The sequence below is a fragment of the Telopea speciosissima genome, chromosome 1 (assembly GCF_018873765.1).
Source record: "Telopea speciosissima isolate NSW1024214 ecotype Mountain lineage chromosome 1, Tspe_v1, whole genome shotgun sequence".
NCBI classification, from domain to species: Eukaryota; Viridiplantae; Streptophyta; class Magnoliopsida; order Proteales; family Proteaceae; genus Telopea; species Telopea speciosissima.
In genome coordinates this window covers 86,994,086-87,008,498 of record NC_057916.1, presented here as the reverse complement: position 1 = coordinate 87,008,498, position 14,413 = coordinate 86,994,086, and the positions used below count along the sequence as shown (strand labels likewise).

Genomic DNA, 14,413 nt, shown 5'->3' with positions numbered 1-14,413 from the left:
CTCATATTTATCCATATGTGCCAATATTACTCCGATCACTACTGTACAATCTCTCAGAGTTGTCGATCCTCAAAACTCTATTTTACCACTTGACAAAATCCATTTGAGTTTAAACTTGACATGTGAGTTACGAACTTAGGATTTATCTATCCAAAAAATTTGGACCGTATCCAACATGCCATGTAGAGGTTTTTCAATCGATCATAAGTAATCATGCATGTCATTTTGACCAATCATAACTGTATATTGGTACATACATCTCTCTCTCTCTCTCTCTCTCATGAATGCAAACGCAAGGTGAATGCTTCAAGTTTCAACATAGCTTCTACCGAAAATAAAAGCATAACTAAGCTCTCATAAAATAAAGGGAAAATCCTTCTCCACCACAGGTTTTTTTTTTCTTTTTTACTATTTTCCCTGTAGGGGGTGGGGTGGGGAGTCGAATCCATATATTCAATTAAAAGAAATTGTCCAATGAAATGGTTTGATTAATAAGCCCAAAGGATCTTATCTATGTAAGAGAAGTAGTACTTCACAAATTATTTTATGTGGAAAAGGTTCTCATGTCTTACCAACAAAAAGATTCTCATGACGCTACCACAAAACCCCCCACCCAAATTACTATTCCTTGCAAACAACCACTTGATCGGTTGGTTGGTGGCATGCCAATTCAGTGCATCGCCCCCAAAGAGGTTATGGGATCGACTTCTCCTCCCCCATAGAAATGTCATAAATACCTCCTATTTGACAAGTTTTCCGTAATACCCCCTTCTAAAGCCCAAAACTGCACACAAGCTGTTTTCCTCAAATTTTACTTCGATCTCAAGACTGTTGTTGAATGAGGAAACTATTCTACTTTTGCTCCAGGTGAAGATGGATTCTACCAGTGCCTTGGTAATCCAAGGACTTTTCAAAAAGAAATGCAAAGATTGCAATGCCAAGAACAAGAAAAGATACAATCAAATTAATTTTCTCTCCAGATACATCTTTGGTAAAATGAAGGACTGTAGAGATCTTCAATTTGACTTGGAAGGATACATCATTGCATCTGATAGTACTGATGGAGAGTAACCCCAACAGGTTCTTTTAAGGAAAAGAACAGAAACCATTTACAATTAAGAATAAAAGAAAATAAAAGATAAAAGTAAAGACTTGTTTGATTGATTTGTAGATCCCTTATTTGTTGTTGGGCTTCCTCTTTTATAAGAGGCCCGGCAGTTAGGATAGTTCCTATCAACAACTGCTCCTATTCAAATTTGAAATTTGAATAATTCCCTGAGAACGGTTTGCAACCGTATTTGTTTAACTCGATTGTACGGCCCAGTGATGACCGAAATAAGGGTGTAAACACAAGAATTGGAGGAAACCCTCCCCTTTTTTATGTCATTGTAAACATTTTTCTTCATCTTCATATGCTTTTATGGCTCAAAGTCATCAATTGTATTTTTATCTTAAAAGTTAGTGCAAGCAACTTTGTTTGGAGAAAGTTTTCCTCGGCCGTGGGAGAAAGAAAACCATGGCTCATTATTACTCTCTCTACTACTTGAAGATCAAAAATACCCTTACCCTTATAATGACACCCATCCCATCCTCGTTAATACCCACAGTGAAGGATCCTTGGTCGTGGGTGAAGGGAAACTGCCCCCTTTGTTTTTACTACAACAAGTTAGGTGCTTTGTTGATTCCACTTCATTGATGCTGAGCCACTAGAATATCCAGTCAATCCCTGGGCTTTTCTTTGAGTGTAAGATGAAATTTTGATGATCGATACCAGAAGTTTCAGAGGTGAAGCTCATAGGGCATTTGTTTGGTAATTGATATACGTCTTTGATGATGTAATTCATTTAGTTATTTTGTTGTAACTTAACCAAGCAATCATTCCAGGTTTATATCGTGTTTTAAAGTTTTAATCCCTATATTCCCAAGAAATGTCTGTTCCGTCTGATAGGGTTGTGATGGACTATTGGATGAACAATCTTATCTATGGCTAAGCCTACAGACAAAGCAAAGTGAAGTGCAAGAGAAGACATTAAGAGATGTTTGCAGGAAGTCCCCACAGAACCAAGTACTGCAAATGCACACTCATAATGCCCACCAGATGTCAGATGTGAATTGCTGAAAGAATCATAATAATAGGCTAGTGGCTATGGCCTGTTAAGGATCTTTTTGATCATATCAAGCAATATATTGAAGGAAAACAAAGGGGGTGGGTAGCATTTTCGGCAACTTCCTCGCTGGCAATCAATAACGATGCCTGTCATCAGCAGAGGTCTCAACAAAGGAAATCTACACACACTTAGGCAGGACTCAGGAGCAAGGACCATTCTGGGAGGACTTGAATAGGCATGGGACCTGAAGCTAGTGGAAATTCAGGTTATAGTTTCCAGATGGTTTCTGTGGCAAAAATGACTGGCTCAGCAACTCTTTTCAATATTTGGCATGGTACCATGAACATATTCACATGGCATAATCATGCAAACCATCCAGAAATCAGGTGGCACAATGAGCCTGATTCATAAGAGTCTAACCAGATCTGTAGATATGGCTTTCAGATGTAGCGAGTGGAGAGTTTTAGAATGTGTGGACTAGATTGGTCGTTCAACTATAATAGTTAGCATTATGGATGTATGAACTCCTCTTTTTTTTTCACAACTTACTGCTCACCATCAGAGAAAATAATGAAGAAACACAAGAAAAAAAAAAATAGAATTGCTTTTCTCTACCCAGAACAGAAAGGGGAAATTTGCTGGGTGTGTCCTACATTTTTACTTTTTTTCCCTGTTCTATGTGATGTGGCAACCAAAGTAACTAAAACCCAAGCATCAAACTCCATTTTCTCTTTGATTCTCACACTGTTTGCCTCCTCTCAATTCAAGAATTCAAGTTCACGGAAATCCTAACCCCTCTTCCCAACCCTTCTTCTCCCACTTGCTTCTCATTCCAACTTCCCTCTTTTGGCTATCATCGCTTCCAGCGTGGAGTAGTGGCTGAGAATATATTGCACATGGCTCCCAACTAGTCTCATCAAAAGGAAGTGTGAGGGATGCATATTTCTTACATAGGCGTAGTACATTGAAAGGAAGAAGTACAATTCCCTTAGCTGACAATTTCTCAAGTTGAAACCCAAATCAGAATTCTCTGTTCAGACTGCACCTCTTGGAATTTTCTCTTATAATTCTTTAACTTGCAGATTTCTCAATACCCTTATCAACCTTCCCAATGTCATATTTTTCCCCTCTTTTCAAACCATAACAAGTAAAGAAATAAAAACTCTGGGTCATAACATGTTTATCCAGCGTATAAGAACAAATGGCTGACCCAGTGTCTGATGCTGTTAGACCATACCTAAGTGAAGAGTCCAGACAAAAATATGGTGACCCCAGACAATATGGTGTTATTGCAATCAAAGCTGACTATGAGTGAACCCAGTCAAAACATCAACAATTCTCTTAGGCCATTTTTTGTTGGATATAAAAGAGAGATAAATCAACATTTTTCCTCCCTTGTTTGTGTGTGTGTGTGTGTTTTTTTTTTTTTTTTGGGGTGGGGGGGGGGGGGGACTGGGGAGGCATTTGATCCGAGGATGAATGCATGCCCTGATTTCCATTCTTTTCCCACAATCATCTACATAAACATGGAGTTCAGCAAATGTACTTTTCCTTCATTTTTCCATATTTGCTATCCCCCATTTCCAGTCCAACCAAACAGAACCATAGGGAACTGCAGAAACCAGTAGGTCCCTCTCACACAATCATCTACATAAACATGGAGCTCAGAAGACAATCTTGTCAAATTTATTTTGTTTGACAAGAAAAAGAATTATAGTCAGAGCTCAACAGAATTATCACATTGAACCAGGAGGTGTAATTTGAGTCTCAGAGAATTGACACAAATCTCGTGAAATTACCTGCGGTAGCAACCTAGCTACCAACCAAGCTACCCTGACAACAGAGGCAAGCAACCAACATGCCTATAAGAGCTCCGGCAAGCACTTGCAATGGGGTGTGACCAAGAAGCACCTTCAGCTTCCTTTGACTGATAGGATGCCCTTTAAACAAGTCATCAACGATCATATTAAGGACCTGTGCAGATCAACTGTTCTTTTGAGCATCGAGAATACAAAATCGCAGTATGGATCAGTGGAATAAAAACTTAAATTTTGATAACCAAAACACAGGTATGGTAAACAACAAATTCCCCATACTCTACTATGTTGCGGACAAGTATGGGTTGACGCGTATAAGACACAAGCCTGACCTATAACAGTTCAGCATCTCCTAACTCAATACAGTCTTACCCCAACAACTAGGGCTTGACTACTTGGATTTTCTGCTGCCATTCACTTACAATCAAAACAAGCACCAAAAGGTAAGGGAAGTATTCATTTTGCTAATTACCACAATTTTAGGGCTTATCTATATTTGTTTTCAATTTTAACCCCTTTTAAGATAGGGAGTGCCTGAAGGACAACTCTATAGGTGTCTTTAGAACTTAACACCTTCTTTTAATTGCCATTTGTCTTATTCTCAAAAGTTCTTTCAGAGTACGCACAATTTTTAAGATAGGGTATAAAAGGGTTTATGTCATTACTCATTATCCAAAGGTGTCATTGTCATGCACATATTTCGAGTACGCATGTGAAATGACAATATTTACCCTCATGGTAAAAATTTGTGTGTAATAGTAAAAGGGTAAAAAAATAAGGTTACAAATTATATGACATCTTGAGAGGTGTCAATAAGAAAATCCCTTTAACATATGATAAGCTGCAACTTGGTACAGTTATAAAAGCAGACAACCACACATGCTATTAACAAAAAAAAAAACCCAAAATGGTGCCCGCCTAGGTAAAAATCTAGCCAATGAGACCAAGGGGACACCTAGGCAAGGCCTTGGCGATCAAGCCGACAACTAGGCAAGGCCTTGGAGACCAAGGTGGGGGCCAATTTGTACAAAACTATGTCAGTGCAGGGCCTGACCCATTCTGAAGGGCCTTGGGCCTAGGGGAGGCCTTGACAACTATTTATTTCAATATTTCTTCTAATAGGTGACATGGAACCCCAGAAGACTGTAGTAGGTGCCAATTATTGCTCTTCTTCTACGTTATTTGTTCACGTATATCTCTCTTAATGTTTAGAGGTTTTCTTGTGCTGTCCTAAGGGGAACTTGATTCTATTGTAGTTTACTGTGCTTGCAGCCCATTTGATTAAACAAAATCAATAAGCTTAACCTTCGTATTGCTAACTGGATACAAGGAAATGTTCGGCTTACATCCATTATTCCTGCAAAGTTACATCAGAAACCTTTCTGTCTTTGAGAGTCTGTATCAGGTGGACTGCAAGTACGTTAATTATGGAAAGATTTTGTTTGTTGAAATTTATTTGGTTCTATTTTATGGAGTAAGGTTGTTTCTATGGCCTATAAACTAACAGGATTTCTACATTCTCCTGCATTAGAGGGGGGAGAAAGAAGCAATTGAAGCTATGGGTATAACAAGGAGTCAGAAAGATGGATCAGGGCTTATATCTCCATGGCCTCTTTTCCATTTATTATTGATAGGGACATGAGAAATGATTTTAATAGCACATGACGAATTAGGCAAGGGGACCTTATAACTCCCTTCTTCTTCCTTATAGTGGCAGACTGCTTAACTAGATGGCTTGTATGAGTGAAGGATGGATGACCATCAAAGTAAAGAATGAGGCTCTGACGATCTCAAAACTACAATATGCTACGGAAACCCATTTTTGGGTGTGGAGGCCAACCAAGCAGCAGTGTTGGGGGGCCATACTGGAACTTCGAGTCATAGAAACTTTGGGTCAAATTGCAGGGAAAAAAAAAAAACAAAAGAGGGTTTCTTACTGTAGAAAACCTAGGATCTGTAACCAGTAACTTTAGAGAGGAGAAAAGAGAGAAAGAGAAGGAGAAGAAGATGAGGAAGAGGAGAGAACTGTTAAACTTATCAGTCTCCCTCATAATGCTTGTATTTATAATCTCAAATTACAATAGAAAGGGGAACTCCTAATCAGATTAGGAATTCCTAATCATGATAGGATTCTAAGTTACAATAGGAAAAGAACTAGAACTAACAACTCAAACTGAAACTAAGACTAATAACTCACAGTAGAATTAGGATTTGACATAATTAGAAACTAGGACTCCAACTAGGACTAGGAAAATAGAAGATACACATATCAACCAAATCACTGTTCACGTGAACAGTGTCACATGAACAGTACTTCAACACTCCCCCTCAAGTTGGATTATACAAATAAGTAAAGAAAGAAGATCCAACTTGAACTAAAAGGAAAAAAAAGAACTCCATAATAATGCAAACACTCCCCCTCAAGTTGGCGCATACAAGGTATCAATGCCCAACTTGAACAAAATGAGAAGAAACTAAGTTGCAGCAAAATCCAGCTTGACAGATGAATGTAGCTCCCAAATAAACCTTCAAGAACTTGAAATAATTGATCTTCAAAACCTGGACAGACATGATCAGCAAACCGGGACTAGAATTTCTTCCAAAAAAAGGCAGTTTTTTACGATCTTCAATGGCTAACCAATGATGAATCTCAGATTGTCATAATGGCATAAAATTTTGAAGTTAAATAACTAGAGCAGCAAGTAGCGGAAACAAGCTGAATTAGGCAGCGGAAAAACACTGTATCAACCCAACTGAAAGTCCTCAAATAGGCAACAACCAAATATCTTCAATACTCTTCAATACTTCAATCTCCCCCTTACAGCAAACTCAACCCAATAACGAAGGATACCCAATGGCAATGGTGGAGAAAACTAATCTTCTATGTTTTGCACCAATGTTTCTGCAAGTTTTGCGTTCTACAATGTCTACAGGTGTATTGTACATAATCCCCCCCCTCAGGTGTAGTCGTACACGTGGACAAATAACGGAGATTATGTCAGAGATAGTGCAAAAGTATAAACTTCCAGAATTCTCCAAAGGTGCTATGGGTATGAAAAAAAGGAAGGAATGGCAAAATTGTAATTTACTAGAAGTTTCCAAAGGTGTTATGGGTAAATACCAAAGGTATGGGATATGAAGGGAATTATTGAAATGGAATGGAATTGGAAAAAGGATGGCATGGCTGTAATTTGGTGGAAATCCACTTTGAAATACAATCTAAGCCAAAGGGCAAACTGGTAATAAACCAGAATTTTCAAGGGTCAATTGGGTAGGCAAATAGGGGAATGGATGAAAAAGTAATGGCAGTTCCGTAAATAATCAGAATTTTGCAAGGGCTTTTTGGTAAACAAAAAGCAATGGGATGCAATGAGTAAAATAACCAAAATTTTCAAGGGGTTATTGGAAAATAATTTAATTCCCTAGTAGAAAGGGTAAACTAGGAAAGGAATGTAAGAAATGGATAAAAGAGAATAAGAGACAAAGACAAGGGTATTATTGGAACTCATAAAATAAGGTTTTAAAATAAACCAACTTACGAAGGTTGTCTTCAACCTTACGACAGAGAAACCAGGGAGATTGAAACCTTCATGCAACCACGGTTTCAAGCTCAGGACGAAACCAGCAAAGGCGGAAAAAAAGGATCTGCCCAAATCAATAACCTCGAGACCCCATCGTCACCTTCACGAAACTAGGGGCGGTAGTCGTGGATGCAGCGGCAACCCAGCAAAATCTCACAAGGAAGAGAAGTAGTCTAAAGGGAAGAGGAAAACCACAGCTGTTGCAAACACCATACAACCAGAGCACTAAACACTGCAACCAGCCCAGCAGGAAACTAGTTAGTCTTATTGTCAACCACGTCTTCAATCCTAGCAGTAATCGATCCAAACCAGATCGGGGAACCGCCAACAAACGAAGAACTTTTAGCAATCGAACAAGATCAACTGATAGCAACCACAGCATCAAATCGATTCAACAGCAAACCAGAATTTAATTCCACAAACAAACCTTCGATCGCAATCGAAGTAAACAACAATAGCGACAATTGATGAATCGATCCAAATAAAATTTCCCACAGCAATAATCAACCCTGGAAACCAGAAATCGAAGAACAACTTCTTCTCTGTTCACTTGCTTCTCAGGAGGAGAGGATCTAGTCGAACCGAGAAATCGTCTTCGAACCGACGGTACGGTAACGTAGGGAAGAGTTGGGGAAGCAACAAAAAACAAAAGTTCCAATAGATCAATTCAGCAAACCGATGTCTGTTCTTCAAAAAACCAGATTGGAAACCCCTGCAAGATGGAGAAGAAAAAAAACCTGCAACTGAATCTGGCAGTAGCAGTGGTATCGTAGTAGCAGCAGTGTATCATATACCCAACAAGGAACAAAACTCCTCAAATAAAAACAGCAGCAAACAAGAACCAGATCTGAAACTGGCCAGGAAAAAGAGTTGTCCCCAATAATAACCTTGATCGATCTCCAAGGAATCTTCAAACAGAACAGCAATCAATTCCAAAAAAACACACTGCAGAAAATAGATCTCCAAAAAGGTATATCAGAACCTGAGCAAATCAAATCAACAACTCAATGTACGAAACCCTAGTTCTTCTTCTTCTTCGATGAACTAGGGTTTCTTTCTAAAAACAAGAAACCCTAAACGACTCTCAAAACGGCAATCTTGGAGAGAATCAGTCACTAGTTGCCTAGCTTTGATACCATGTAGAAAACCTAGGATCTGTAACCAGTAACTTTAGAGAGGGAAAAAGAGAGAAGGAGAAGAAGATGAGGAAGAGGAGAGAACTGTTAAACTTATCAGTCTCCCTCATAATGCTTGTATTTATAATCTCAAATTACAATAGAAAGGGGAACTCCTAATCAGATTAGGAATTCCTAATCATGATAGGATTCTAAGTTACAATAGGAAAAGAACTAGAACTAACAACTCAAACTGAAACTAAGACTAACAACTCACAATAGAATTAGGACCTGACATCATTAGAAACTAGGACTCCAACTAAAACTAGGAAAATAGAAGATACACATATCAACCAAATCACTGTTCACGTGAACAGTGTCACGTGAACAGTACTTCGACATTCAAATCAGAGAGTGTGTGGAGTGGGTGGAACAATGTGCAAGGATGTTGGGGGCCTTAGTTGTTCATCTCCCTTTTATCTATTTTGAAATCCCAATTGGTAAGAATTGAAGAGCTACTACAATGTATAAACTGATAATGATAGAAAGGGAAAGCGTCCCAACTCTGGTGGGAGCCTGCCTATCAATCAAGTCTCAACCCAGGTTTTTTTTTTAATGAAATTCTCAACCCAGTTCAAATGGTTATAAAGCTACCACATTTCATAACTGAAAGTGAATCTGAAGCTCTTCTTGCGGTATCAGAAATGATGGTGAAAAGAATGTTAAGTTGGCAAGGAGATACTTGTATTTTGGGTGAAGCATCGCCTTAATTAGAAGCAAATTGATGAGAGGGTATTATTAGTCTGGAGATAAATAATTAAAAAAAAAAAGTGTAAGCTGGGAAATGTCCCAGTGCATGAGGCTCCCACTACTGCAGGGTCTGGGAGGGGCAAATGTAAACTGGGAAAAGATAATCTGAATTATAAATTTATTAAGTATTCCAATACACCTTGTCAGAGCTTCCATCTTGAAAGTTGGAAGAGAGCATAGGATAAGGAAATTGGGGGGCTGGAGGATTGCGCCAGTACTCTTGATGAATAAGGTTGATGAGTCAGTGGCTATGGAAGCTGTTATGGAGGAGGATATTTTAACATAAGTTTCAGACAAATATATAGAAAAGTACCCTGAAGAATTATCATGAATTTATACCCCATATGGCTTATAAGGAGGACAATTGTGAGAGGTCAGAGTTCGGAAGAACAAATGGAGAGTTAAATCGAAGGATCAGTGTCCCAGGATCTAACGATAACAATGGACCAGGAGAACATGATTACAGTTGTCTGGGCGTTGCCTGGGCAAACAAGACAGGCCTTGATGCTTAAGGCAACCTATTGTTTTATGTTTCAAAGCCTCAAGATCCAAAAAGATGAAGGTAACTTACATGGAATGTGGAAAACAACCTAGAATATGGAAAAATAGCAAATATACCTGGAATGTGATGCTTTCCTTGAGCGCCTTAGCCTCAACTATGTTTCATGGAAGCTGGCCATGGACCAACTATTTAGAGTCAACCAAGAGTGTGGGTCCTGGCTTGGGTGGTGGCTTTCGATAGGGCACTAAATTTTGAGAACTGGCAAAAAAGGAGGTTCTGCTTACCACTGAATGGTACAAGTAAGAGGAATAAAAGGAATCCATGGCCCTCTCTCTATCATATAAAGCTACTACCTGAATTTAGTTGGGGATATGATTGGGCCATGAAAACCAGCCAAGCATATGTTATTCTTTCTCTACCTTTCACCATGTTGTGATGCAGATTCATCACTGAAATGGGCTTATTTTATTAGGAATAACCGAATAAGTCTAGGGTTGGGTTATATACATGTTGGGCCTTTGATCCCATGGGTTTTCTATGTAATAGGCCCCTTTTATGGGCCTAAAATATGGGTAATTAGGTTGCATACGGGATTAGATGTTTTAGTCCTATACTTAGTTTTATTTTCATGCTTTTAATGTTTTAAATTGAACCGGTCCAAAGCTAGTTTGAACCAGTGGTTCAATTTAAGTGATTTTAATAGTCTGTCTTTTAATTGTTTAGTTGGGCTGGATTAGGACTCTATTTTGAGTCTATTTCAGTTTTCTAGTCAGTTTAAGTTACCTAATAGGTTAAGGATTGGGTTAGACCTTTTCTTTTTAGTGCAGGAGTCTAATTTTGAGTCTTTTATATAAGGTTGTAAGGGGGCAAAGTATTGAACACGAATATGATTAATAAAAAAGACTCTTGCTTGCTGCCATTGCTACTGCTGCCCTACTCTGTTGAGTGTTACCTTGTAAGTCATTTCAAGGTGAAGGGACTGGTGGATCTCCAGTTGACTCATTACGTCTTGTAGACCGGAGGATCTGTTATTAGGGACTCGTGGATCTCTAGTTGACTCCTTACGTCTTGTAGACCGGGACGATCTGCTATTTGTCTTCAAGCTGCTGCCATTGAAGACCTACAACTCCAAGTAAGTTTTTAATATCATCAACCATTCCCTTCTTCTCCTAATCCTCTAACCCCACCCACATCGATCCCCATTGCCAATACTCAATCCTTACTACCTTCCTCATCCATCATTAATACCATAGATGCATTAGAACCCTAAAACCTGCAACTATTCTTCTTCCCTTCTAGAAGGTCACATGTAAGGTGATTTTTGCGAGAATTCTGCCCAGCCAAATCTAACCATTAGAACCTGCTAAAATTTTGATTGAATCTTCCTCAAACCCTAAGAGAGACTCGATCCAAATTTCAGTACCATCTACCAAGCCGATTGTCTGAAATTACACTTTTACAGCTCTCCAATCTCTATTAGGAAACCTCCATAACTCCAGATTTAACCATCTGATTTAGCAGTAACTTTCAGCATATATATTCCCCTCCATCCCACCCACACTCGACCTAACTATTAATCCCATTCAACCACCTGATTTCCTGTTATTATAAACCCTAGATTCTATCAACTTCCACCTTTCAAAACCCTAACCCTAGTAGCTGCCCAAATCCATCTAACCTACTTCTACCCATCCAAAACCCATAAAACCTAGTTCATTAGACTCCCCTACACCTGCCTAGCTTTACCATATAAGACACACCTCCATTATCCTAACCCTAGCCCTAAAATTGACCCAAAATCTCAATTTTGTCCCCACCGAACCAGCAGCTCAACAGGTCCTGGTTGTCTGGCTCCAAGTAGGTCTCCTACCTATCTAGGACTACATTATGTTGACTCTCTCTCTTTTCTCATCTCACTCTTTAATGTAAAAAGCACGCTTCTGCCAAAGGATATAAAACTGCTGTTTACTCATGAGGTAAATATAATTGAAGTTTAAGGGTATAAAATTTGGAGAATGCTTCCTCATGTAATAAAATGGAAAACCTAGAAGAAGAAGAATCAAAGAGTTATCGGGGGCAACCACCATGAGATTCGAGAATCTACTAAATTGGATCATACCTTTCTGACCAGGTTTGTCTGTACCAGCTTCACTTAAATCAATGTAGAACCTTTTTCTTGTTGCAGATCAATGGACAAAAAAGAGCGTCCTAGTGCATAAGGCTCCTGCTACTGCAAGGTCTGGGAGGGACAAATGTATACAGCCTTAACCCCTGCTTCGCAGGAGAGGCTGTTTCCAAGTTTTGAACCCACAACCAACAGGTTGCAATAGCACAACTTAACCGTTGTGCCATGGTTCACCCACAAAAGTACCAATGGACAAGCAAGATTTAAGTAAACTTTTAGCTTCTAAAGACTCCAGTCCAGCTTTTCTTCCCACTACCACCCCTATTCCAGAGCATTTTTCTATTTATCCAGGCTCGGTAGTAGAAACTTTCTGTGCCAACCCAGCCCATCATTTTCCTTTGTATTCCTTGTGATGTTGCTTCTCCAGGCTCGGTAATATTGCTTCTGTCAGCTTGAACAAGACAAATCCAATGTAAAACAATGAAGGCTCTATATACATCATTCAGTTTTTTTCTTTTCTTCTCTTTCTTTCCCTGTTCCTTTTGGTCTCACCAGAACTCTTCCTTTCTGCAACCTAACCCCAAAACACATCCAATCTGGCTCCAATAACTTGAGCACTAACCTTATTTCCAGTTCTCACTTAAGTTTAAATCAGTACAGTAAATGGTCTAGACTTCAATAAAAATCAAAATCAAGAATTAACAATCACAACATTAAGCAGGAAGACATTACCTCTGCTTGCATCCCTGCGTGTCGACGAACTCCAACTGCATCATACATGACAACGAGACTGAACCCCAAACAAACAGGGAAAAGCGAATCCGCCCCCCCATGACAGAGTCCCACCGAAGTTGTCAAAGCCGTACACAAGGCAGAGTGGGACGAAGGCATCCCACCAGAAGCACAAAGAAGCCTGAAATCCCATTTCCTCTCCACGGAGTAATTCAAGAACACCTTCGTCGACTGAGCCATCACCCAAGCCAGAAGACCCGATACAAAAGTCGGATTAGCCGCTAGCGTGGCCACGAACGGTCTGATACGAAGCTTCGCCGTGGATGTCAAGCTCATAAGAGCCATTCCGATCCCTCCACACTGCAAGTACTCGCCGTCCCATCCCTCTGGCAATCTCTCCGGTTGCCCAAATCCTTTCACATAGGAAACCCATTTCTCCACCAACGTAGCCAAACCTTTGATGCGCTGCAGAAAAGGGAGGAAACCCCAAAAAGGACCAACGGGTAGACCGTAGTTTCGGCAACTGTTCTTCGGGACGTTGGTGAGACTCGATTGAGGTCTATATGAAGCAGATATCTTACGGGTCTTTGGATTCTTAAATTTGTTGAACTTGAATAATGCTACAGAAATGGTGTTGAAAGGAACAAGTATAGGGCTTAGGCGATCGTGAACAGAGACCTGAAATGAGGGATTTATGGGAATGGATTCCATGAGGAATGCCCGCTTCCCTGCACTGATTGAAGTAGCATCTCAGACGGAGAGAGACAATGCAGAGGAGTACAGGACACGGCTCGAAAACTGGACGGGAACAGAATTCAGAAGTGCCCTAAACCAAATTATTAACATGATGACAAGAAGAAGAAGAAGACGACGACGATGAGATAGGCTGGAAGTGAGGTCCCAAACGAATAATAAACGAATAACGCGCGCAGATGCCAGTTCTGACTTCTGATCCACGCACGAACTCAGTTGAAGACTGGAGCAGATTCTAGAACTATATTTCTTTTTTTCTTTGAACCCGGTTCTTACAACGACACTTCTTAACCGTTGATACGTATTGGTATTGGTATGGGCGACTAAATAGTAAAAGGGAATTTGGATCCTCTACGGTGCAATTGCCCGTCCGGTCTGTGCTGCGCAGCGCAGACACAGGGTCACGCGCAAAGTTCACCTTACCCCTGCCCGAGCACTTTGCCTGAGTGGGGTTAAGGCGGTTGTTTATAGGCAATCCTGTGTCTGGATTCAATAAAAGGGGGTTGCAAAAACTTAAAATCATTTTAATGCTATGTTTAATTCTTGTTTATGCGAATATTAGATTTACTATTAGTAAAAAAAGGGGTGATGTTCTCTACCCGAGAGCACATCGGCAGCAGGCTACGCCCAAACACATTGGACGGGATAGGGCGATCATTTCGGTGATTTAGGGATCGGGGCGGTCATTTCACCCAACCACCATGTGTCTGGGCACATCCTGCACCTCTAGTGTAGAGAACATTTTCCCTTAAAAAAATGGTTTTTATCCTCTCAAGTGTGGTGCACTAGGAGGTAGTGCACCACACTTGAGAATCCAATCATTGAAATATGGGTAGTGACGTCTTTTATCTTCTCAAGTATTGGGTGCAT

The 14,413-nt window shown here is 39.9% G+C and overlaps 1 protein-coding gene across 1 annotated transcript; it reads right to left on the bottom strand.

Annotated features, from left to right (window-relative positions):
- Positions 1 to 3,721: 3,721 nt before the first annotated feature.
- LOC122661450 lies at positions 3,722 to 13,620 on the bottom strand. The gene is made up of 2 exons (XM_043856839.1): positions 12,791 to 13,620; positions 3,722 to 4,082 (listed from the first exon to the last, which is right to left on the bottom strand). Exons 1-2 carry the CDS (start codon positions 13,499 to 13,501, stop codon positions 3,921 to 3,923), a joined length of 873 nt encoding a protein of 290 aa, XP_043712774.1. The 5' UTR covers positions 13,502 to 13,620; the 3' UTR covers positions 3,722 to 3,920.
- Positions 13,621 to 14,413: the final 793 nt, after the last annotated feature.